Source organism: Drosophila arizonae, chromosome 4, assembly GCF_054131065.1.
Source record: "Drosophila arizonae isolate 15081-1271.41 chromosome 4, UAZ_ARI_1.0, whole genome shotgun sequence".
Lineage (NCBI taxonomy): Eukaryota > Metazoa > Arthropoda > Insecta > Diptera > Drosophilidae > Drosophila > Drosophila arizonae.
In genome coordinates, this window is record NC_142924.1 from 24,512,699 (window position 1) to 24,535,431 (window position 22,733).

Sequence of the window (22,733 nt, forward strand, 5' to 3'; positions counted from 1 at the left end):
CGATTGCGATACGATAGGCACAATTCTAGCAATCTTTACCAACACCGATTGTGTAAATCGTTGATTAAATTTCATGTGGTGGCTGATCGATTACCAAGAACAAATATCAGCAAACAATTAAGCCAAAATTAAATATATATATACTGACTGAAGTAATTAACTGGCTAATCGTATACCTTCTATCTAAATTGCACTTTTAAATGATTATATAAATGCAAATATGTGTCTATATAAAGAAACTTTTTCAAAGGTGTTTTATTAGTGATGAAACAATTAAAAACAAAAATATGTTGTGAAAAATTAGTGCAGTATACCGATAGCTATCGATAGCACCTTTATGTCTTGCATATTTGGGAGTACCCCAGTTTTAATAGTTAAAGTAAATAAAAAATGCTGCTTAAAGAGAATCTCTATCAAACATGAATAAATCTCAGGAGAGGAGCACTGACTCCGCTATCTCCACACCGAACAAGGCAGACGATGACCTTCACAATGTTTCTGACACTTTCTACACTAGCCAGCGCAAGGGCAGCCACGTATTTCGTGTGCGTCTGGATGCCACAGGATTCACTCTGCAACGTGAATCTCCCAGTGGTGTCATAATCAAAGAGCAAAAGGTCAAAATATGTGATATCATTGGAGCACGCTGCATGCGCATGAAAAAGTCGCCTCGAAATCTCGCAGGCTGCGCCTGCGTCAATCCGGGCACTCCAGCTGCGGGCTCCGGTCGCAAGGGCACGCCCAGCAAGTGTAGCATGGCCAGCAAGGAAGAGAACGCGACCGACGTAGGCGACGGCAGCGCCTATTTGTACTTGTTCGCCTACGTGCTGAAGAAGAAGAGCCTTCGCAGCAGCCTGCACAGGGAGCGGACAGTGCTGACGCTTCGGTTTCGATCCTTTGATACATTCGAGGATAACATGCGAGAGGCTGATCGCTGGTATCGCGCCTTGCGCTGGCAGTTGCATCAAACGCTGGAGCCCATCTTTGTGGAGAGTATGGGCGAGCCGCGGCGTCGCCGAATCCTGGTGCTCCTCAATCCTAAGTCCGGCTCTGGCAATGCACGCGAAGTATTCAATACGAGTGTCGCACCGATTCTCAACGAAGCCGAAGTACCCTACGATTTGTTTGTAACTAAGCATTCCAACTATGCAATCGAATTTATGAGCACTCGCCGCCTGGACGAGTGGTGCACTATTTTAGCCGTTGGCGGCGACGGACTGTTCCATGAGGTAATCAACGGACTGCTCTGCCGCGCTGATTGGGCTCAAGTGATGGACAGCCTTGCCCTGGCCATTATTCCTTGCGGCTCTGGCAATGGTCTGGCACGCTCCATTGCGCATGGCTACAAGTGAGTGGGTGATACCCGCAGGTGTTTCCGTTTGAGACAATTAATAATCTCTGTTCCTGCTTGCAGTGAACCATACTTCAGTAATCCTGTACTAGGTGCCGCTCTGACAGCCATCAGTGGTCGCACTTCGCCCATGGACGTGGTGCGTGTGGAGGCTAAGAACCGCGTCATGTTTTCGTTCCTGTCGATCGGCTGGGGCCTCATCTCGGACGTGGACATTGAGAGTGAGTGTATCCGGATGTTTGGCTACCAACGCTTCACCATCTGGACACTCTATCGATGGGCAAATTTGCGAACCTATAATGGTAAGATCAGTTATTTGCTAGCCGATGAGGCAGAGGAACCGCTGGAAACGCCGCTGCTGCAGTCGGAACAGATGCGAAAGATGCAATCCAGCCGCAGCTGCACAATGCATATCGATAAACTGTCTAATGCCAGCAATCACCGTTCCATGGAGTTTCTGCCGCAAGAGTTCGAGGATGTCATTTCGCTGGAGACTTCCATTAATCAATCATTCCGCTCGCGCTGCGACAGCTGGCTGTCGGGCGGCTCACGCCGCAGCTGCTATTATTCCATATCAGAGAGTATCTATCACAGCGTGGCGGATGACAGCGAATTCACTGAACCGTCGATTTCGACGGGCACAAAATTGGAGCAGGGCTATCCTAATTTTGGCCCAGGTAGCAGCTTGCCGGGACTTGATGAACCATTGCCCGAGGCTGCGGGCTGGCTGGTGGAGGAGGGCGAATTTATTATGATGCACGCCATCTACCAATCTCATCTGGGCATCGATTGCCACTTTGCACCCAAAGCCCAATTGAACGATGGCAAAATATTTTTGGTTTTGATTCGCGGTGGCATCAGCCGTCCACACTTGCTCAGCTTTCTCTACAACATGAGCACGGGCAGTCATCTGCCTGAGAAAAACAACCAGTATATAAAGGTGCTGCAGGTACGCGCATTCCGCTTGGAGCCGTACGACAATCACGGCATCATCACCGTCGATGGCGAACAAATAGAATTTGGTCCACTTCAGGCAGAGATACTGCCGGGCATTTCGCGTGTCATGATACCAAAATAAGAACAAACGAATATGTATTTCCAGCAACGATCGTACATTCAAGCAATAACTAATCAATAATGGGAATCTCTGCATTTGAATAAGTAGGTGTAGGTAAATATTTGTTATTATATTTGGCTGCGTGCGTCTCGGTGGATGCATGCACAAGAGTATGATTTTTATATAAATGCTGGTACACGTTTTTGTAACTCTTCTTGTTAATATTTATTATAATGATTGCAGTTAGAAACAAATAAATACAAACATATATCTATGTATGTACGTAAAGCTGTTTTCATCTGTGGGACAATATAACGAGCTGAGCAAAAGCAGTAGTGGCAAAAGTAAGCGCTTCATAATAATTTCAAACGTAACAGCTGCTTTTTTTAAAGCTCAGGCAACCCTGTCAAATTAAAACTTATCGATAGCTTAATTGAAACGCAATAGGAAAAAGTGAAAAAATAATTTCCGGACAACAATTTAGTTGGTGCGGTGGATAGAACGTTGAATAGCAAGTGAGATTTCACAATAGACACTGAGTTGCCACAGGAACTAAGATTTACTGCCAGCCAAGGCCATCGTTAATAAAATAATTGACTCAATATGTCAGCGGAGGAGCTGGCGCCAATTAACGAGCAAGATCTGAAGGACCTGAAGCAGCGAATGAAGCTCATAGCTGACGCAGACCCAAATCAATATCAGAATGAGTTTTCACTCCGGCGTTATCTGCGCGCCTTTAAGACTACAGATGACGCATTCCAAGTGAGTTATTTTCACGCCCACGCGCCTACATCTTGACATTGACTTTTATACACATTATGCACATATGGCTAACCTTTCGCCACCCACCCTTATAGGCCATATTGAAGACGAACAAGTGGCGTGAATCATATGGCGTGGCCAAACTGAACGAAATGGACCGCAGCCACTTGGAGAACAAGGCACGGGTCTTGCGGCATCGGGATTGCGTTGGCCGTCCCGTCATTTATATTCCAGCCAAAAATCATAGCTCTTCGGCGCGCGACATTGACGAGTTGACGCGATTCATTGTCTACATTTTGGAGGAGGCATGCAAAAAGTGCTTCGAGGAGGTCACAGACCGCCTGTGCATTGTCTTCGATCTGGCTGAGTTCAGCACAGCGTGCATGGACTATCAGCTGGTGCAGAATCTTATCTGGCTGCTCGGCAAACACTATCCGGAGCGATTGGGCGTTTGCCTAATCATAAATGCACCTGGCATCTTCTCGACCGTATGGCCAGCCATTCGCATGCTGCTCGATGACAACACCGCCAAGAAGGTGAAGTTTGTTAACAGTGAGGTGGATCTATGTCAATATCTAATTCCGGATATACTTCCGACGGATATGTAAAGAAATGGGGGGCATTGTTATAAGTAGTTGTAGGCATACATATCTCTAAATGAGGCACCTTTGACATTATACTGCAACTCGAGACAACGTGTACCTATTAGAAACCAGTACCTAAATGACTGTATTTACTATCTATGCAGCACGAGGCTTCTGAAAGCTTTTACATAGTTCGTACTCTTTACGTGCATATATTGTTTATAACTGAATGTCTTTGTCGTGTAGCGTTGTTTAAATGAGTAATATTATTATTGATATATGTCTATATATCTATATATGTATATGTATAATAAAGTTATAAAAAAGAATTGAATGTGATTGTTGACTGGGATGCATGTGGGCCACAAGTTGATAGAGTGCTCTATATTTACTACTCCTTATCTCAACAAACAGAAAACGTATTAAATGTTGTTATTGTTACTCTATACCATCAAGATAACAATTTTGAATGTTTATGAATTGTGCGCACTGCACTATGCTGCCAGTCTGCTTACAGAAAGTAATGCTAAAGATGTGGCAACTCTCTTATCAAAGAAAAAAATCTTAATGAAGTAAGTCCTGTTTAATCCGAAGTAGGCGAGTGATATAGATTTAATTTTAATCAAATAGCTTATGAAGACAACTTCTATTTATGATATGCAAATTATACACAGTAATGTACACTAATGTTACAGGTTTTGCATTTGAGAGCAATAGACTTAAGGTGTGACGTCACATGGTTATATGGAATGAGCGCCTGCTGCGTGGGAACTTGGACACCTGCACATTAACTCGTCACCATGATTGACACCAACTGGTCACGTTTATTATCAGAAACTAGAGTAGTTGATTACGGGGATAGGCAGCAAAATGAAACGACTATGCGCAAAGAGCAACGCAAATTTAGTTTGCCAGCGATCGGCTTTTAAGCTTCAGTAAATAACGAAGTGTGCTCCGAGAAGCAGCAGCAGCAGCAGCGGCAACGGCGGCTACAAAATGACAGAAACGAAAGCTCATATCGCAGCATTGGACGTTGGGACGACGTATTTGCGGTGCTTCGTGCTCGATGAGAACTGCGCGGTCAAGGGGTCGGCAGCGGATGCAGTGAGTTAATTAAGTGGCGGCGGGCAAAGTTGAGAACCATTTAACTGTATGATATTTGTAGGTTGAGCTATTAAATCCACAGCCGGGCTATTTCGAGATAGAGCCCGAGGGCTTATGGCGTAAGATAGTCAAGGTGATTAGAGAATCGATACACAGTAAGTACTTGAGATTAGTAGTCCCCCCACATATACAATGGCTTATCTTTAATCTGCTGCAGACGCAAAGTTGACACCAGCGGATATCAGCTGCCTCACAATATCTACACAGCGGTGCACATTCTTAACGTGGAACCACAGGACCAAAGAATACTATCACAATTTCATCACGTGGAAGGACTTACGCGCGGACGAGCTGGTCCAGCAATGGAATTCCAGCTGCTTGTTACGCTTCATGAATGGATTCTCCTACTCCCTGTACCTGCTGACCAGACAAGCGCGTTTCTTAGCTGGCAGTGTGCTCAAGCTGATGAATGGCCAAGTGACGCCACGTCTGCTTTATGAGATTGCTCACAACAAGCAACTGCAGCGGGCACTGCACGAAAAAAAGGCGCGCCTGGAGCTACTCGATTCGTGGATACTGTACAAGCTGCGGTCCGGCAACGGTCTTGATCCAGATGTAGAACATATAACCGATATTACCTCAAGCACTGCCACCGGTCTGTACGATCCCTTTACTCTCAGCTGGTCGCCACTTGTGCGCTGGATGTTCGGCATCGATGTATGTGGAGAGCATTTATTTTTGATTCCATTCAATAGTTCCCATTCTTATAGTCCAGCATTTTGCCTCGCGTGGTTGAGAATAGCTACAGGGATTTCGGATACGTGCATCCTTCGGCATTTGGGCAGGAATGGAACAACACTAAGATTCCCATTGCTGCCTCTCTCAGTGATCAGACGGCTGCCATGTGGGGCTCGCAGTGCTTCGCCACAGGCAATGTGAAGATCACCATGGGTACAGGCGCGTTCCTAAACCTTGTGACCGGGCCAGATTGCAAGGCTGTGATTAGCGGAATGTATCCACTGGTAGCTTGGCAGCTGAAGCGTGCTAGTAAGCAGATCGACACGATCTACTGCATCGAAGGTGCTGCCCACGACTTTGGAACGGTGGTGACATGGGCCCAATCCTGTGGACTGTTCGAATCGCCCGCTGAGACCGCCGCCATAGCTGAATCAGTGCCAGACACTAACGATGTTTACTTTATGCCCGCTTTTAGCGGATTGGGTGTGAGTACACAGAGAAATAGAGTCCAATGTATTTAATTTCATATCGGTTACGCCTATCCAGCCGCCTGTGAATGACTATCGCGCCGCCAGTGGCTTCATTGGCATGACACCGTCCACAACCAAAGCGCACCTGGTGCGTGCGCTGCTGGAGAGCATCGTGTTTCGTGTGGTGCAGCTGATTGAGACTGCGGAGCACGAAACGGGACACAAACTGAAAGTCATTAAGTAAGGCACTGACGTCAGCATTCGACTCGAGTTCCTCAATCATTAACTATTTTCCAGAGTGGACGGCGGTGTCTCGCGCAATGATTTTGTTTGCCAGTTCTTGGCCGATGCCAGCGGTCTGCACGTGGAGCGCGCCGACTGCTCCGAATCTAGCATAATGGGCGCCACCTTTCTAGCAGGCGTTAATCATGGCATTTGGCACACGCTCGACGATCTCAAACGCTTCCGCCATGTGGAGCGTATTTTCGAGCCACAGCCAAAGCAGTTCGATTCGATCGCCAACCGCATGCAAAAATGGAGTCGAGCCATTGAACGCTTTAGCGGCTGGTACTAGGACACAAAAAAGACTATTGAAATAGTTAAGCTTAAGAACATTTAATTTGTTTGTGTGAATTGTTTTCTTACATTAAAGTTGTTATAAAAAATCTATAAATTATTGTAAATATATAAGGGCCAAATGGAATAGCTTACTTTCCAACACGAATTGTATATTGACTTGACTTCCTTAAGACTTGCATTTCAGTTGAATCGTTGCTGGAAGTTTTGTTGTTGATTGAAGATCATTTGTTGCTGTTGTTGCTGCTGCTGCTGCTGTTGCTGATGATGGAAATCCTGTTGGTTGCCAGCGCCTGATAGCCGAACGCGCTTGGCATTCGGCTCATTGGGATTCATTTGCTGTTGCTGTTGCTGTTGTTGCTGCTGCTGTTGCTGCTGCTGTTGTTGCTGTTGCTGCTGCTGTTGTTGTTGCTGCTGTTGCTGCTGCTGCTGTTGTTGGCGCTTGTTGTCCGACTTGTCCTCTTGGTCGTCATCGGTGAGGAATTCACGCTTGGGATACGGTATGGGGCAGCCGGCGAAGACGTCCTGCGTTGGCAGTGGCTCCTCCTGGAAATATGGGTCCTGCATCGCCTGCTCAGATGTTATGCGCTTGTTGGGATCCATCAACAGCAACTTTTGCAGTAGATGAAATGCTTTGCTGTCGGGCTTAATCTTGTGACGCTCCATATACTTGGCCAGGGAGCAGGCGGAATAGGTGGAGCGCTTGAAGTCCTTAATCAGTGTATGGTGCTCTGGCATCTTTTTGATGTCCTCCCAGTCCTTGTCCTGCGGAAAGCCCATTACATTGAATATGCGGTCCAGCTGATCATGATGGTACGGATTGCTTGTCTTAATGTCCTCCTGCCGACAATGGAAGATAGGCTCCGACGTCAGCAACTCTGCGAAAATACATCCAATAGCCCAAATGTCGATGGCTTTCGTATAATGACGTGCACCTAGCAGAAGCTCTGGCGCTCGATACCAAAAGGTAACCACCACTGGATCCAGGTCTGCCAGTGGCTTCAGAGGAGCATTGAAGAGTCGTGCAAAGCCCATGTCGGCAATTTTGACACGCCCACGCTCGTTGCCGTCCCCCATTACGAGAATGTTCGCTGGCTTCAGATCACGGTGCAAAACCCAATTGCTGTGCAGGTAATGAATGCCGTCCAGAATCTGGTACAAAAGGCTCTTGACCATGCCACGTGGCACAACCACATGCTTCTTGGTGGCCTTGGCTGCACGATGGAACTTGATGATATGCCACAGATCATGCTCTGCATAGTCAATCAGCAAAAACACCTTCCGGTCATTGTGTGACAAGAAGACTCGAATAAGCGTTATAACATTCTGGTGTTTCAGCTCGCGTAGCAGAGCAATCTCACGGCAAGCGGACATAGAGAGACCTGTGCCATCTATCTGTTTAAGAGCGTATTCCTTGCCATCGCTGCAGAAATCAGGAATCAGAATGAAAATACTTTGCTAGCTTTCTTTTGCTTACCTGGTCTCCTTCCACTTGGCCTTGTACACATGACCGTAGGTGCCACGGCCCACCTTACAGCCCTCATAGTTAAATAGATCTTCAACCTTTGTTCGCTCCATTTGGGTTTTCATCTTAAAATCGTAATCCATTTTCGGCAAAACTTTGTATTTACCTTAACCGCAATCACAGCTGTTTACAAGCAAACAATATTGCATTTATATTAGAGATGGACAAAACTTTTCAAGTAACTGCGCCACGTTCACTGAATGATGTACAGAAAGCAAACCTTATTAAAACGAAGTCTTAAGATAACTTAATCATGTACAGCTCAGATTATTATTTAATTATTACATTATTAAATTATAGCTCAGCTAAGTACTCGCCTACATTATTTATGATATAGACGTGATTTTTATAATCGTATTAAGCATCGATTGTTACAAAACATCGATATATCAGCTGTTGGGCAAATCAAATGTCGATATCATAAAACAAAATAAAACGTGAGCCCAAAAAAATAGAAACGCTCAACTCCGCACTCTTTGATTAAACAATAAAAGATATGGCAAAAACTAAAAGAAATATACGAGCGAAAGCAAAGAGTGCTGTAGGAGCGGCGAAGCAAAAGGTTCAGCAAATACAGGCGAAACTAAATAAAGAAAATCGCCAGGATAAATTGCTACACAAGACCCTCTCTCCAAAGAAGACCATAACAAAAAAAGAAAAATCAGCAGAAAAACACTCAAAATTGCTAAAACGCTTCGGAGAAATACAGAAGGAGTTAAAGGAAGAGCAGGCACGCAAAGTTAGAGAAAAAACCAAAGTTGTAGGTGATTTAAAGCCCCTGCGAGATGCGCTGCCATCCCTAGGCGAGATGTACAAGTTGGTAAAAGCCCAAAAGAAAGAGAAAAAAGATGGTATCACAGTGGAAGAAGCTGAGACATTGAGTGCCAAAAAGAAGATCAAGAAGAAACGCAACGAATATGTAAACAAAGTCCGATCATTCGAAAAGCTAATAAAAGACAAAAACTTCAAAAAGAATCCCCGTGAGATAGTTGCGAATCATGTGCGCAACAGGTATCAGGCGATGGAAGATGAGGACATGGAATAGAGTATCAAGAAATTGAACACATGATAATATTGCCTTTGCACGTTAATTTTATTTATTAAGAAATATCATTAATATGTGTATATTAATATATGTATATTTATACATACATATATGTTTATCTTTATCATTTAACGATGCATATAAATATTACACACATAAATGTAAATGTAAGCGTTATAAACTAAGGGGGATGTCAACAGAATGCAATTAAAGAGAGTTTTAAATATAAACTTTTCTTTTTAAATAAAGCAATTGGGAGAACTGCAGTGCAATTAGTTTCCTTCTTTAGCTTTCGACTTTACAGTACAGATTATATATCATAGCCATAAAGCGTTATAAACTCTGTTAGGTTCAGATAGCTTGGTGTTGTTTTCTTACAGTGTATTTAGCACGAAATTCAAATCTGCTTCGATCAGATTCCTATAGATATATATGTATGTTTATGTTATATGTAAGCTTTATTTTTACGGCTCGAGCTCCAAATGTGCGCTTTATATATATATCATATTTCAAACTGCACATTGAGAGCAGCAAGATTTTGTATTTGTTTATTCGAGTGAGATCAATTAAATATTTTATATATTTTTTAGAGTCACACTTCACACAAATTATCCATCATGGATTAACATAGTTTTTGTATTTATTGAAATTATTGTTGAATTAGTGTTTTCAAATGGCATTTCAGATGTACTCGATACATATAAATCACGTACGTAGTATACATATAAAGTAGCTGTGTCCTCTTTGTATATTGATCTATATAATGTACATATATATATATATATATTAGTAGATTTATGCATATGGCTCTGTGTTTATGCCGTTGAATGGGATTTAAACATAATCAGGAAACGTCTCATTTACATTAATTTATATCTGTCTTACAATTAAATATATCGCATATGTGGGACATTATTTACTTATTCTTTTTGCCAGCAATATAAAGCTTAAAACTCATCTAAACTTAGGTCACAGTTACAACCTAACGCGTTACAGTTCTATCGTCATTGTTAGTATTAAGGGGTAAGATGATTTTTCGCTTTTCATTTAATTAAAAAAAATTTTTTTTTTTTTCAGTTATTTGAAAGTACATGTACATTTAGAGATAGAAAATATATATTTTTATATATTTTGGCTATATCTAGTTTTTGCACATTTATGAGTTAGAAACAACAAACTTAAACTAGGTTGAAAAATCTGTACTACTAGCATGTAACGATCGCTTTACTTATTCAGCAGAAACATCAGTAAACTGTAAAGAAAAGTTATGAGATAAATATGATTTAAGTGCTCATATACTTAACGCACCGGAAATTAATCCCTTTGTTGGCCAGCATACGATTGCATTCGCTGGAGCCCGTGCCGTTGCCATCAGGCAAGGGTAGCACGTAATAATCACTCTCAGTGCTCTGGAATGGAGGATGAATTGTATGTTTATAGATATTCCCCTGCAATGTAAATATTATGGTACCGTTTCCGTAAACTCGTGCTTATATATTTGCGTGGAGACCTTCATGTCCGAGAAGGGACCTTTGAGTGCAAAGAAATGGATGCTCATTGGTGTGCTGGTTTTCGTCTTCAGTATTAGCTGATAGGTGATGGTTCGCTCGTTCGACTGATGCGGATCTCGCTGGCTGTTATTGATGCGCGCCTTCACCACCCACTGCTGGTTGAATGCTGAGAAACGGGCCGTTTCATAGAACAGCTTGTGCACATACTCATCTGTGCGATACGGTTTCATCTGTAGATCTGTATTGCCATGGTTATTAAAGAGTATAATGGAATTATAGATGCTTCACTTGCCGTTAAATATGATTTTCTCGTAGCTCAGCAGATCTATCAATGTATTAAACATTTTCTTTTCCTCTTTGATCTTGACATCATGGGCCTCCAAGGCGGCCATCACCTCATAGCCAGATTTTTGGGGATGCAAGCAGTTGCGTTCGTGTTCAGTTGCTGTAAGAGATTAAGAAGTTTATGAATTATTGGTATACATAGACATTTCTATATATTGGCATAGATACACACTCTCGTGATAGGGTCCACGCCACTGGCAGCCAATACGATGGTATTTGCATTTTGTGGGACGCTCCTGACACTCGTGCTGCTCATGACGCTCCAGAGATTTGTATGGAAACTCTTTGTTGCAAAACTGAAAATTAGAAAAGGGAAATTGTCAGTCCAGACCAGGATATGAGATTGTCTATACTTGCTTACCTGACATTCGCTAGGCAATTCGGAAGCTGCCTTTTCCACAGCCAGATTACGGGATGCGGTGCTCTTTGATATTTCCACACGGCAGTTCGGGCACGTGGCTATCTGATCTCGTAGGCTGCAGGAAATATATGACAGAAAGGGGGAAAGGTTTAGATTATTGGGGAATTTGGGCAGGTCGAAAGGTTAAGTGTTTGGTCAAATCACAGTAAATAATTTTTCAAGTCGTTTAATTTGCGCTTTTGTGTTTCATACCGTCCGTCCGCCAGGAGGTGGGTGAAGCAGGCGGCGCACATCAGGTGACCCATTTGGCACTAAAATAAAGAGAGCAGAGTGAAAACCAGAGAGGTTTTAGTGCGGGCGCATGTCAGGGATATATATGTTAAAAGATTTAAAAGTATATATATTTATACATCTGCATACATATGCATAAATATATACGTATGTGTGATGTATGTAGTAGAACTAAAAAAAGTGGAATAAAAATTAACCTGCAATTAAAGAAAAAAGAAGAAAAATTTGCTATTAGTCAAATACGCTATTTGGCAAAAATTGAAGATGGATGAGGAGGGTGTGAAATGTGGGAGGATATTAGAAATTTGGTGAAGAGGGATTCCGGATCGGACTAGCTGATATTAGCAGGAGCGAGACATTTTTGAAATGATTGGATGGTTGGATTGATGGATAGTTAAATGGGTGGTTCCTGTGGGGGGTTCTCAATTTTTTTTTTTTTTTTTTTTTTTTTTTTTTTTTTGTGAAATAAAAACGCTTATTTTGTATTCAGTTTTGAGTTTAACAATTTGCACTCGATGCAAAATTTATTGAAATTACTTTTATTTTTTTGTTTTCTTTTCATATTTTTCTATTTGTACATTTCAATTATATATCAACAGTTTACAGTTACTGACGATTTATCTCAAATAGGCTAAAGGTATTTTAAATACTTAGCAGTAAGATTTAATTACAATACTAGTGGCAAAGTGTGTGTGTGTGTGTGCTTACAAGAGTTAGCTAAGTTGGTAAACAGTTTCATCTTTGTATGTAAATATTAAGTTGACTTAACTAGATTATTCATTAGAGAGATAGAAATAGTTAATATAGAGGAGAGAGAGATAGAGAAAGAGATGTTAATGGTCTACGGTTAAGCATAGGCTGGAGCGTAAAAAAAACTCCATAAGTCCATGACTCTATGGTGATGAAAATAAAAGGAAATATATACTAGACATAATTTTTATTTCATTCATTTTTTTCCCAATTTTGGAGACTACAAAAAAAAATGTGTGTGAAATGAATGATACGAAATCATTACTGTAGGAATAGGGGTAGTGTTCCATCCAATTGCCAGGGATCAGTCGAAAAGAGAGCGGAAAGAGAGAGCGAGATAATAAAAATATATGACTGGAAAAGGTCAGATCTGACGACCCGGATGGCTGTTTCCATTATACAATTCTCATTGGATTTGCAAAGAATGCGGGCCATGAGACGCGAGAAAACGCGACGATCCGTCAATTACCAATCTCGAAGCGTGATAAAAGCTCCATACTTGTTCGATCTTTTGGAAATTCTATTTACGGAGTGACATGTGCGATATACCCAATGCAACATATAAATATATATACATATATATATATAGAAACATATGCATGTATACTTGCAACTGCCTGTATATATCTTTCTATTTGAGAGATAAGAGCACGTTCGTTATTTATCTTTGACTTTCTTGTCAGGTTTCCCTATGATGACGAGTGTGCGAGCAGGATAGCATTTTCGCTGCACCCCAAATCCTATTTCCATTTCCATTCGCATTCCCATTCTCTGAGGTTGAATGAACTTCCAAATGCTGTTCAAGCAGAAAACATTATGTCGTAGCAAACGCTATATTTATGGCATACACACACATAGAGTAAGCGATAGGCAGCTGTGACAATTGTTTAAAGCAAACCCCAAAATATGTATAAATTGTTTTATTAATTTTGTATTTGTATTATTAAAACTCTTCAACTGCCACACTCACTCACTCACTCTCTCTGCTCGCGTGTATTCATTCACTCGCTCACTTTTGTCGCTCCCATTTTAAATAAACTCACAACAAAACCCAGCTGATAATGTTTTGGTAGATACGTCTGCATGCATTTGCGTGTGTGTGTGTGTGTGTGTGTGTGTGTGTGTGTGTGTGTGTGTGTGTGTGTATCCAAGTAGAGACGATTGTCAACATCGAAAAAACAGAGAACAGTAGTGACTGGTGGAGACGATAATATCAACAACAACTACAGCAAAAACAACTGTAGCGCAGGTAAAAGGAAACGCACACTGATAGAATTTACAGGTTTTAGGTATTGCCTCTGAAACTGGAAAAACAAGTTTAACTTAGATTACGGGTCACTCCAAATAACAACAATACCAATCTGCACACATCCAACACATTTTTTTTTTCATAATTTGCCCTTCCTCTCAGCAACAACATTAAAACGCAAATTCAAACATAAAAAAAAATCATGCCAATTGGTGTCAAATAAAGATGATGAAAATGCGTCGTAGGTTTTTTTTTCTCTCACCAACTACCAAATGTTTTTCTTTGCTCACAAACAGCTGACTATGTTACGAAGTACGCTGTGTGTGCGAGCAGGATGAGACGAATGTCAATAACAGCACCGAGAAGAGCACCAACTGCCAGCAAAAGCAAAACAATAACAGAGAGCGTGAATATAAATAAACGAGAGTGAAAAAGAGCCTATGCATGCGTGTGCGTGAATGTATGTGTAAAATTTTCAATGTGTGTGCTTTCGACAAAATTCTATGTACATACATACATAGGTATGTAAACATCATTGGATTTAACGATTTCATATCAAACTCTTGGTATTCATTATACTTGTATTATAACATAATTACAAAGAGCAATATATTAGACACCTATGATGCATTCATGTATTATTTGGTGGGCCAAAGCAATGACGCAGTTATATTTATGACTGGTGTCTGTGAGTGTCAGTGTGTGTGTGAAGAGAAAAAGAGAGAGAAGGAAAATAAACCAGAGAGTCTGCGATAGTCAACGTAGCACTATTGAAAAAAGGCGAAAAGGCTTAGAAAAGAAACGGTGAAAACAACAAGAATTAAGAAACACATACATGCATACATATGTATATACACGCTATATATACACTCAGTTGTTTATACAAATATATATGTGTATATAACGTCACTACAAACATATTGTACGTGTTACGTAAAGCTTTGATTGTTAATAAATTGACACAATTATTTATTAAATTAATAACATCGTTGCCGAATTCAACAACAATAAATCTGACGATCCACTGCATTCATGAATGATGTATGTATAAGCGAATTCAGCAAAGAATAGGAAATGACAAACAGGCAATTAGCTTTTTGCATGACAATATACATACGCACATACATAATTATATGTGTGTGTGTAGATATGTATGTATCTACGTACATATGTATGTATGTCGACATAGCAAACAAACACTGACGTTCATTCGTTAGCATTATTTTTGAATGCGGGCGGGGTTTAGAGAAACGAGACGTCGGCAATGGCGCCGCCGCAGCGGGGGTCGCACGGACTACGCAGCTAAAAATAGGCCACGAACACAACACATAACAGCTCCATTTCACAATAAATTAAATAAAATAACGCATCCATGAGAAACTTTTTGCTATTTTCTAAAGACATACATATGAATGTATGTTTATACATTAGTTTATGCAAATTTATATGCATACATATAGATTTATCTATAGAAAGAATGAACGCATACAACAAATTCGATGACGCAACAGCGGAAAAGGCAGTAGTGCAGCTGTTAAAAAGAGTGTTACAGTTAATGTAACTGCGCAAATAGTTTTAAGGTGGGGGTCAGTGGGGTGAGCATTGAAATTGAGCAGGGTTGCTTTGGTCGTTGCTCGCCTAAAACGCAATAAATGTGCAGCAGCATGGCGAGAACTGCATGCTATGTAACCATAATGCGTGTGAGCGAGTGCGCTGTATATATATATTTACAAAAAACAGTTAATGGGTGAGCAGCACGAAGAAGGTTGGAGGCCAAATAGTGCAAGTGCCTGGCATTGTCGTTTTCAAGGCAATGGCAATGGGCTCTTGTAATTTAATCATAGGCAAGCAAATACACAAATACACTGTTCTTTTTCTTCAAGTTCCCTTACATTCTGCTTTGTGGCGCTCGCCTTGCGCTCTCTCTCTAACTGGCGAGCCCAGCTGTGTGCGCTGCGCTCAACGGGTCAGCGGCGGTGTGTGAGGTGGGAGTGACCACTTACAGCTGAGTTTTCGATTGCTTTTGCTCGATTTGTTTTGTATACAGAGAAATGTCACAAATACACGCATACGCATAGAGAGCACTGCTGTATGTATGCATTTACTCGGAAATACACAAATGCATTTGAATGCACATACGTTGGTGTATGTACGTATTTATTAATTAATTAATTAATTAATTAATTTTTTTTTTTTTTTTTTTTGAGTTTTCATGCCACAATCAACTCACCTGATACATGGCCGTTTTGGGCAAATCCAAACACACGGCACAGCACAGCGCAGTCGAGATGCGATAGGCGAGTTTCTCGTGTGTTCCGGTTCCAGCACCAGCTGGACCGCTGCCCCCACCGCCTGACAATGAGCCCGACGATGAAGAGGCTGCGTTCGGATCGAGCATCTGCTTCTTAGCTGGTGGCTCGCCGCTACCTTGCGTATCTAACGGTACGCCCACCGACATGCTACCGCTTCCTCCCGCTGATGAAGTAGAGGCCTGCATTTGCATTTGCATGGTGCTCACTTGATTATCGCCCAACATTGGCAATGTGGACGAGGGTGGCTGCTGAACTGCCGAACTAGAGGATTCCACAGTAGACATATTGCCTTTATGCTGCAATCACAAGTCTATGTTTCTTTGTCTGACTTTGTTGATTGAACAAATTAGTTATTTGCGATTTGCACTTGTCTTTCTCTCTTTTTCTTTCTAGCATATATGCACACACAAACACTCTCCCAAACAACACAACCAATGCACTTTTGTGATTTTCCTATTCACAACTTTCTTAGCTCTCAAATTTCTCGGTTCAACTTTCCGCAACACGTCAATCCACTTTGAAAGTCACAGACACAATGAAAATGAGAGGAGAGATGTATGTTCACAGAAAATGAGCGCATAATGTTAAGCCAGCAGAATGTTAATAATACAGTGGTCTTCAATCAATTCGAACAATATTATGTTCATCTATTAAAGCTTTTTCCGAGGCTTAGATGATCACTAATGTTGGGTATATGCTTCAAATAATTCGCCAATAATTATTATTAATATAAAATATATAATAGACTAAAATAATTTGTTTGTACTATTATTTGAAAACTAATTCGAAGGCTGCTCGGTAAAATATGATTTCAGTTCTTTCATATGTATTTGTGACGATGACGATTTTAACAGTGCACATATTGGGGCTACTGTTATCACCCACGTTGCTGTAATACTCATGTTGGAAATGTTATTATTGCAAACAGCTGTTTTTGTTTTGGCTCTTATTATATTCGTTCCCAATCTGATTTATAGTTGATAGTATCAAAATAAGAAGATGAAAGTCGACATAGGGAGGGGTATTCTTTTTATTTATACATTGATTTCAATATTCTTATTAATAAACACCACTTTTATTCATTTTCATACTCTTATTGCATATACAAAGCGCTTATGTAACATAGCGTTTACAAGTAAGGCCGGTCCATAGGCGTCTTTTTTGCCTTCCTGTCGCGAGCCCGCGGGAACCAACGGTGCTTTGTAGTGTGTGTTAACTTCATAAGTTCCTGACGTGCAACCTCGGGGAACTTGTTCTTAAAAGCAGTCATTGCCGTCTGCAATGCAGTTTCCTTAATAACATCAGAACTTTGCTTTTCGACGAACTGTGGCAGTGGTTTTGTGTGCTCGTAGGGAAATGGAGTATCTGGATGCCAGGCTACAATTGTTTTTCCATTTTTGGTAACGGCAACTTTATCTACCAGGCTAATTCCACCAACCGCATTTTTGCTCACAGCTTTATTTGTTAAATTTGTTGAAAATAAACGACAGGAAGAATATAAACGTGCAGGCAACATCTTCACAAGTGTGACCTTACTGAGAAAATACTAAATGCACGCTTATCGATAAGCCGCCTCAATATATCGACTGACTGACAACAGCTGTTTAAATCTAGGCAAAACAAAATACGCGCAAATAATTTTAATTAGTTAAACAAGTCGATTAAAAATTAAAGTTATTTATAATCCTACATGCAGTACATATATATGCCAAAAACGCATACACCATTTTAAATCCACATTGTATAGTTAGACGTACGATGTGGCGTAGTGGAACAAATTGGCTCCGGCCATACCATCTGTTGTCAATAAAAGTCATGCTTATTGACAAATAATATATGTAATAATTTTTGCTTTCTACCAATAAAAATAAGTTGAACAGACTGAAAGCGGACAACAAAAAACTGGTGAAATAAACTGAGGTTTCGTTATCGAATCAAATTATATCGTAGGTGAGTATTCTATCTATTGAATATATTTTAAATTCAATCAACTATATCATAGGAAGCTTAGATACTCTTAATATGAGTGGGAGTGGCCGGAATGCTCGCCGTTCGGCAGAAAAGGCAAGACAGCAATTTGATATATTTGATGATCCGCTCGACATCGATATGAATATATCCGTTAAGAATGAAGTTATATGTCCCGATATGATGCCCATTGAAGAGGAAGTTATATTCGGAATGGTTGACAGTCAACAATTGGTCGAGGAGCAGCAAAAAATGCAGCGAGTATATCCCTTAGACGGAGGATCAAACCAATGCCATAATCTAAATGACCGCTTGAGCAGCCTGGAACGCAAAGTGGACTTTCTACTTAATGTAAATACGAAGATATTGGCACGTGTTGATAAAATCTGTGAAAATATGAAGACGGTGACGAAGCCAAATGATTTTCCTGTTAAGCACAAAGAAGCATTGGAAGTTATTGATATGCAAATTGCAAATGATCGAGAGAAATATGTAAGTAGCTCAAAGAGAACAAATGTAACATAAGAATACGCTCACATTTTAATTTTAATTTCGTTTGCTTTTACAGACTGAGCTTTTTAAGAATCTTCTAAATCCTAGTGGAATTGTTAAGAATATTGGACGGATATTAGACCAGAAATTGTTAATGGAAATGAATTATGGAGGACACAGCTCGAAAGCAGGCTTAAGCAATTATGTAAATTTGAACACAGCGTTATATGGTAAATGAAGTAATTTTGTATATGAGCTTAAGATGCTGATATCATCTGATTTCGTTGCAGAGTCTCAGAAGAGGGAAGGCTACACATTTGACGATTATAAGAAGGACGCTCGCTTGGCTTTTCAGAAAGCTAAAAATCGTGTTTACAAGGCCATATCGGAGGCGAGAAGGCTGAAAAGATTAAATGGCGAGCTCGAAGAGAATTCACAGTTCATAAAAAGCAAAGAGAATCCTAAAGACACAATGGAGTGCATGAATTAGGTTTCCATATAGTATAAGTAATTATGCATATGTATAATTAGTATTAACTAGTTTTATTAAAAAGGAAACACATTATTTGTATATACATTTGACATATACATATATGCATGTGCTATTGTCATGTTAAAATTTAAGAGATCGTACATTAAATATGCTGTACAATGTCACTCTTTCTTTCGCTCAGTGATTATGTTAGCTAACATTAGGTTTTATCGATAGATTCTGCTCATCGAACGATAAGTGCAAGCGGCTGATTTAAAATTTGTTTTGTAAATTGTGCTAAACAAATTTGCGTAATTGTATGGATAAGATTCGTCAGCTCAGAATTTCCCAGAATCCCAATGTGCTTTTAATTTTGTCACTTCAGCTCTTTTGTGACAGTCTAAGCCATCTTTCTTTACTATATATTTCTTTACTTATATTTTGAATCGGTCAAGCTCATGCCAGCAACCTTATATGGCTTTTACTGACAATTCTAACAGCGAAATTCATTGTTTGTCTTCGGAAAACATTTATTGGCTTTCTGTTTCCGTTGTCTCAGACATTCTGGCTAGATATGCTTTAGTGTGGCAAAGTTATTGGATATTTTGATTTTTATTTAATTTGTATTTAATTAATTGGCCAGGCGAGGCGATTAAAAGGGACTGCATTTTATCTTGCTATAGACATAGACATGGCCGTAGTCATGGCCGTGGCCATGACTTGGATTGGGACAGACGAAAACCAAATATCTGTCATTCACATGCCAATGTCTCCGGTTATGAGCCATAAAAATGGCCGGATTGTCTGAAACAACGAAATGTTGGGCATATATTGCGTATACGCACGGTTATCGCTCATACATACATGGCCATCGCAATTTATTGTATACAGGCTTCGGGCGAAACTATGACCATCCCCAGCCACGCCCCCGCTTTGGCGATAGCGAGACGCCCTTTTTTGTGTGGTAGGCGACCGTAAAAGCCAGCTCCATAGCTGCAAATTGTCTACCATTTGTTTTGCCTGATAATGTCTCAATAAAATCTGAAGGCATTCGTAGGTGTTCAAACATGTGCGTCCAAAGGTGAATATGCGTTCGCTTCAGGTGTGTGTCATTACGTATACGTCTGCTACTTACCTAAGCTCCGTATATGTATACACATATATGTTATGTTGAGCCTACGTAAAACACAACTATTTTGTAGTTACCAAAGTTGTTAAATTTAACGTCCATCGTCCTTTATATTTAGTATTCACCGTGCCAAGGCGAATGCAAATGTGCTTTTTGCTTTGCTTTGCTAGCCCAGAAGCTAACTGCCGAGATAGTTTAATTAAATAGTTTTCATTCATTTCTGATTATTGCGCCTGCTGGCTTTAATTACTGTGTTATGCAAAACATGAAAGGAGAATGCAAAACTAAAGGCAAAAGAAAGAGCAGTATGATAAGAGAAAAGCAGTCGACAATGAAACTCTTTGCATCCGATTCTTTGTTCTTAAATTCAAAATCATTATTTTATGCAATATGTGAGACGTTTTCGCTATAGAGGCTATTGGAACTGTAATATAATCAAATTTGTAAAAATATACATATTTGTATAGCAAAGTTTTAATATGGTTCTCATGTAATATCGTCTAGTTTCATTCTTAGCGATTTTCTCGTTCTCCACTGTCCATCATAAGAACTCTATCTCCGTAACCGACTCGCTCTTAATTACCGATACCCTGGACTACGTTCATCAGCTATCTTTGTTTCTCTTGCCAAGTGAGAATTAGAGAACACAATAAAAAAATATAAGCCTGGAGCTAAGATGCAAATTCACTGGGATTAAATTATATGTAAGAGCTGTATACAAGCTCTTAGCCCCATATTGAAACTTCTACAATATTGTGATGTAATATTATGTTTCCAAATTTAACGCAATTACCTCTTAATTGAGTTGAATGTAATTAATAATATTATTAATTATTAATAAATGACACCATTACGATATACGTAAATATTTATTGAGTATACATATACCAAAAGTGAAATATATTTATGATCATCAACAAAGGTTTTTATTTTAGAGGGTCTGTTTGTAATCTACCCTATAGAACAATTAGCTAATTATGTTGCCTTTTCAGTAATATTTACATAATTACTGTATAATGATAATAATTTTTGTTAAATGTTAAAATTTTTATAGCTTTTTTAATGATGATGATTTTTATATTTTTAATAATTTTTGATCATTATGGCGGCGGACTTTACAGTAATTAAAATTTGTTCTCTTTTTTTTTTATAATAACCCAGATAAATGAAAATAGTGTTGATAATCACAAGCATCTTGGCATCCATTATTATTTCATAGTGATAATGTGACAATTATATCTATCTATTTATATCCACTAGTCACATTTTCATTTCTCTTTCTAATAGTCACAAATTCAGGCAGAAAGGAAACGTGGAACATAATTTATTTTCCTTTTGTCACATTTTTTGTTAAACTATCCCTGACCGCCTGCGTGTCCAAGTTGTCCGCGAGGTTTTCGCTTGCTAATTATGCAGCCGAGTGTGAAACTCTCTCTCTCGGCGTATTCTTCCTTGACAGCGCCTTTTAACAAATAAAGTTTTAATTGCTATGGTTTCAGATCTAATGGCAGCGTAGTTTTCGGCCCGGCGTTAATGAAATTGTGCAAATTTATAAAAAGAATATGAATTATAATTGCCTAAAGTGGGTTGAAATTAAATGTAAGGAATGAGCCAAAGCGGGAAACGACTTTAGTCTAGACGGCCCCACATGCCGATTGTCGTACGTTGCGTATGATTAATTTTTGATCAATATTGATATATTTATCTGGCTACGTGAATGCCATATATGTATACATATATAAATACACAAATACGATATGTAACGTATCGTTTGTCGATATATGTACACACATATGTATAAATTGAGGCTAATCAATTTATGGCTTTGAATGCCACAGATTCCTGAGAGTCCCTTATGGAAACAAAACCAAAGAAAACGGAGACCGAAAGAAAAACAAAAGAGACAAATTACAAATACGTTTGGATAAGTTATCATCTCCCTCTCTCTCTCGCTTCTTCTTTTTCTCTTTTCAATTTCGATAAAGACCAAAGCCCCATTCAAATCAGGCACATACTCCCCGTACAATCGTTACACTCAATCGAATGTGTGAAATTTCCCTTTCATAGCTGAATTAAATTCCAATGCACACACACACGCACACATATATATATGTATATATGTGTATATATGTATTTATATGTTTACATGCGCATATATAGTGCGAGTTTAAGCTACTGAAATGCCGCACAGTGGTCGACTTGATGAAAATCTTTATTATTTTTTATATTTGATGGGTTTTTCCTCAAATGTTTTCGGGTCAAAGGAAATGTATTTTATAGTGTTTTGAATAAATATTTTATATATGTATATGTTTAGGTTACAGTATTTAGATATATCTATAGGAATGTATGAATCGATCTAAGATTGTGTCAATTTTTAGCATATTTTTCAGCTAGTAATAAATTATTATATTAATATGTTTAATCTGAAAGACAATAATCAAATAGCAGTTAAAACTTTATTTTTAAACTTTTAAATTAACCATATTAGTAAATTCGATATTTTTGGTGGTATCGACACTTTCTTATTAAATATTTGATACTATCTTAACATCAATTGTTGATACAAAACATCATATGTAGAATTATTGTATTAGTTTTGACCACTGTGCATGGACTCTTTTTGCTTGGATTTTACTTG

The 22,733-nt window shown here is 39.6% G+C and overlaps 8 protein-coding genes across 12 annotated transcripts; 5 read left to right on the forward strand and 3 right to left on the reverse strand.

Moving 5' to 3' along the window:
• The first annotated feature begins 166 nt into the window (after positions 1–166).
• Sk2 (Sphingosine kinase 2) lies at positions 167–2,690 on the forward strand. The gene is made up of 2 exons (XM_018007376.2): positions 167–1,348; positions 1,415–2,690. Exons 1-2 carry the CDS (start codon positions 420–422, stop codon positions 2,427–2,429), a joined length of 1,944 nt encoding a protein of 647 aa, XP_017862865.1. The 5' UTR covers positions 167–419; the 3' UTR covers positions 2,430–2,690.
• A 143-nt stretch (positions 2,691–2,833) lies between these two features.
• LOC108613737 (uncharacterized) lies at positions 2,834–4,083 on the forward strand. The gene is made up of 2 exons (XM_018007383.2): positions 2,834–3,170; positions 3,266–4,083. The coding sequence occupies exons 1-2, from the start codon at positions 3,012–3,014 to the stop codon at positions 3,776–3,778; spliced, it is 672 nt and encodes a 223-aa protein (XP_017862872.1). The 5' UTR covers positions 2,834–3,011; the 3' UTR covers positions 3,779–4,083.
• A 296-nt stretch (positions 4,084–4,379) lies between these two features.
• On the forward strand, positions 4,380–6,739 carry LOC108613730 (glycerol kinase 5). 2 transcript variants are annotated; one of them, XM_018007377.2, is made up of 6 exons: positions 4,380–4,858; positions 4,920–5,013; positions 5,076–5,575; positions 5,629–6,081; positions 6,143–6,306; positions 6,364–6,739. In XM_018007377.2, the coding sequence occupies exons 1-6, from the start codon at positions 4,751–4,753 to the stop codon at positions 6,638–6,640; spliced, it is 1,596 nt and encodes a 531-aa protein (XP_017862866.1). In that variant the 5' UTR covers positions 4,380–4,750; the 3' UTR covers positions 6,641–6,739. The 2 variants fall into 2 exon arrangements, with proteins under 2 accessions (XP_017862866.1, XP_089325269.1); XM_089469143.1 differs by having other exon boundaries at positions 4,799–4,858; positions 4,920–4,991.
• On the reverse strand, positions 6,666–8,522 carry Cdk8 (cyclin-dependent kinase 8). Of its 2 annotated transcripts, XM_089469153.1 has the most exons (3): positions 8,388–8,522; positions 8,120–8,290; positions 6,666–8,065 (listed from the first exon to the last, which is right to left on the reverse strand). In XM_089469153.1, the coding sequence occupies exons 2-3, from the start codon at positions 8,248–8,250 to the stop codon at positions 6,826–6,828; spliced, it is 1,371 nt and encodes a 456-aa protein (XP_089325279.1). In that variant the 5' UTR covers positions 8,251–8,290; positions 8,388–8,522; the 3' UTR covers positions 6,666–6,825. The 2 variants fall into 2 exon arrangements, with proteins under 2 accessions (XP_089325279.1, XP_017862867.1); XM_018007378.2 differs by lacking the exon at positions 8,388–8,522 and having other exon boundaries at positions 8,120–8,362.
• Positions 8,523–8,561: 39 nt separating this feature from the next.
• LOC108613738 (uncharacterized) lies at positions 8,562–9,478 on the forward strand. The gene has a single exon (XM_018007386.2). It carries the CDS (start codon positions 8,664–8,666, stop codon positions 9,210–9,212), a length of 549 nt encoding a protein of 182 aa, XP_017862875.1. The 5' UTR covers positions 8,562–8,663; the 3' UTR covers positions 9,213–9,478.
• A 356-nt stretch (positions 9,479–9,834) lies between these two features.
• LOC108613733 (zinc finger TRAF-type-containing protein 1 homolog) lies at positions 9,835–16,829 on the reverse strand. Its single transcript, XM_018007380.2, has 8 exons — positions 15,950–16,829; positions 11,682–11,740; positions 11,430–11,544; positions 11,241–11,364; positions 11,016–11,168; positions 10,684–10,961; positions 10,521–10,621; positions 9,835–10,464 (listed from the first exon to the last, which is right to left on the reverse strand). Exons 1-8 carry the CDS (start codon positions 16,313–16,315, stop codon positions 10,437–10,439), a joined length of 1,224 nt encoding a protein of 407 aa, XP_017862869.1. The 5' UTR covers positions 16,316–16,829; the 3' UTR covers positions 9,835–10,436.
• A 214-nt stretch (positions 16,830–17,043) lies between these two features.
• Positions 17,044–17,591, reverse strand: mRpL42 (mitochondrial ribosomal protein L42). The gene has a single exon (XM_018007387.2). The coding sequence runs from the start codon at positions 17,545–17,547 to the stop codon at positions 17,161–17,163; it is 387 nt and encodes a 128-aa protein (XP_017862876.1). The 5' UTR covers positions 17,548–17,591; the 3' UTR covers positions 17,044–17,160.
• A 25-nt stretch (positions 17,592–17,616) lies between these two features.
• Positions 17,617–19,148, forward strand: LOC108613736 (uncharacterized). Of its 3 annotated transcripts, none has more exons than XM_089469155.1 (4): positions 17,617–17,981; positions 18,043–18,491; positions 18,568–18,721; positions 18,782–19,148. In XM_089469155.1, exons 2-4 carry the CDS (start codon positions 18,054–18,056, stop codon positions 18,979–18,981), a joined length of 792 nt encoding a protein of 263 aa, XP_089325281.1. In that variant the 5' UTR covers positions 17,617–17,981; positions 18,043–18,053; the 3' UTR covers positions 18,982–19,148. The 3 variants fall into 3 exon arrangements, with proteins under 3 accessions (XP_089325281.1, XP_089325280.1, XP_017862871.1); XM_089469154.1 differs by having other exon boundaries at positions 17,617–17,977; positions 18,034–18,491; XM_018007382.2 differs by having other exon boundaries at positions 17,619–17,981; positions 18,034–18,491.
• Positions 19,149–22,733: the final 3,585 nt, after the last annotated feature.

Excerpts from the sequence above, each read along its gene's own strand:
- Sk2 (XM_018007376.2), top strand. The coding sequence starts at position 420 with ATGAATAAATCTCAGGAGAGGAGCACTGACTCCGCTATCTCCACACCG. Across the intron at positions 1,349-1,414 it reads TCCATTGCGCATGGCTACAA|TGAACCATACTTCAGTAATC; the intron begins GTGAGTGGGTGA and ends TCCTGCTTGCAG.
- LOC108613737 (XM_018007383.2), top strand. The coding sequence starts at position 3,012 with ATGTCAGCGGAGGAGCTGGCGCCAATTAACGAGCAAGATCTGAAGGAC. Across the intron at positions 3,171-3,265 it reads CTACAGATGACGCATTCCAA|GCCATATTGAAGACGAACAA; the intron begins GTGAGTTATTTT and ends CCACCCTTATAG.
- LOC108613730 (XM_018007377.2), top strand. The coding sequence starts at position 4,751 with ATGACAGAAACGAAAGCTCATATCGCAGCATTGGACGTTGGGACGACG. Across the intron at positions 4,859-4,919 it reads AGGGGTCGGCAGCGGATGCA|GTTGAGCTATTAAATCCACA; the intron begins GTGAGTTAATTA and ends TGATATTTGTAG. Across the intron at positions 5,576-5,628 it reads GCTGGATGTTCGGCATCGAT|TCCAGCATTTTGCCTCGCGT; the intron begins GTATGTGGAGAG and ends CCATTCTTATAG.
- Cdk8 (XM_089469153.1), bottom strand. The coding sequence starts at position 8,250 with ATGGATTACGATTTTAAGATGAAAACCCAAATGGAGCGAACAAAGGTT. Across the intron at positions 8,066-8,119 it reads GCCAAGTGGAAGGAGACCAG|CGATGGCAAGGAATACGCTC; the intron begins GTAAGCAAAAGA and ends TGATTTCTGCAG.
- LOC108613738 (XM_018007386.2), top strand. The coding sequence starts at position 8,664 with ATGGCAAAAACTAAAAGAAATATACGAGCGAAAGCAAAGAGTGCTGTA.
- LOC108613733 (XM_018007380.2), bottom strand. The coding sequence starts at position 16,315 with ATGTCTACTGTGGAATCCTCTAGTTCGGCAGTTCAGCAGCCACCCTCG. Across the intron at positions 11,169-11,240 it reads GCGTGGACCCTATCACGAGA|CAACTGAACACGAACGCAAC; the intron begins GTGTGTATCTAT and ends AATCTCTTACAG. Across the intron at positions 10,962-11,015 it reads CGAGAAAATCATATTTAACG|ATCTACAGATGAAACCGTAT; the intron begins GCAAGTGAAGCA and ends ATGGCAATACAG.
- mRpL42 (XM_018007387.2), bottom strand. The coding sequence starts at position 17,547 with ATGTTGCCTGCACGTTTATATTCTTCCTGTCGTTTATTTTCAACAAAT.
- LOC108613736 (XM_089469155.1), top strand. The coding sequence starts at position 18,054 with ATGAGTGGGAGTGGCCGGAATGCTCGCCGTTCGGCAGAAAAGGCAAGA. Across the intron at positions 18,492-18,567 it reads CAAATGATCGAGAGAAATAT|ACTGAGCTTTTTAAGAATCT; the intron begins GTAAGTAGCTCA and ends TTGCTTTTACAG. Across the intron at positions 18,722-18,781 it reads TTTGAACACAGCGTTATATG|AGTCTCAGAAGAGGGAAGGC; the intron begins GTAAATGAAGTA and ends ATTTCGTTGCAG.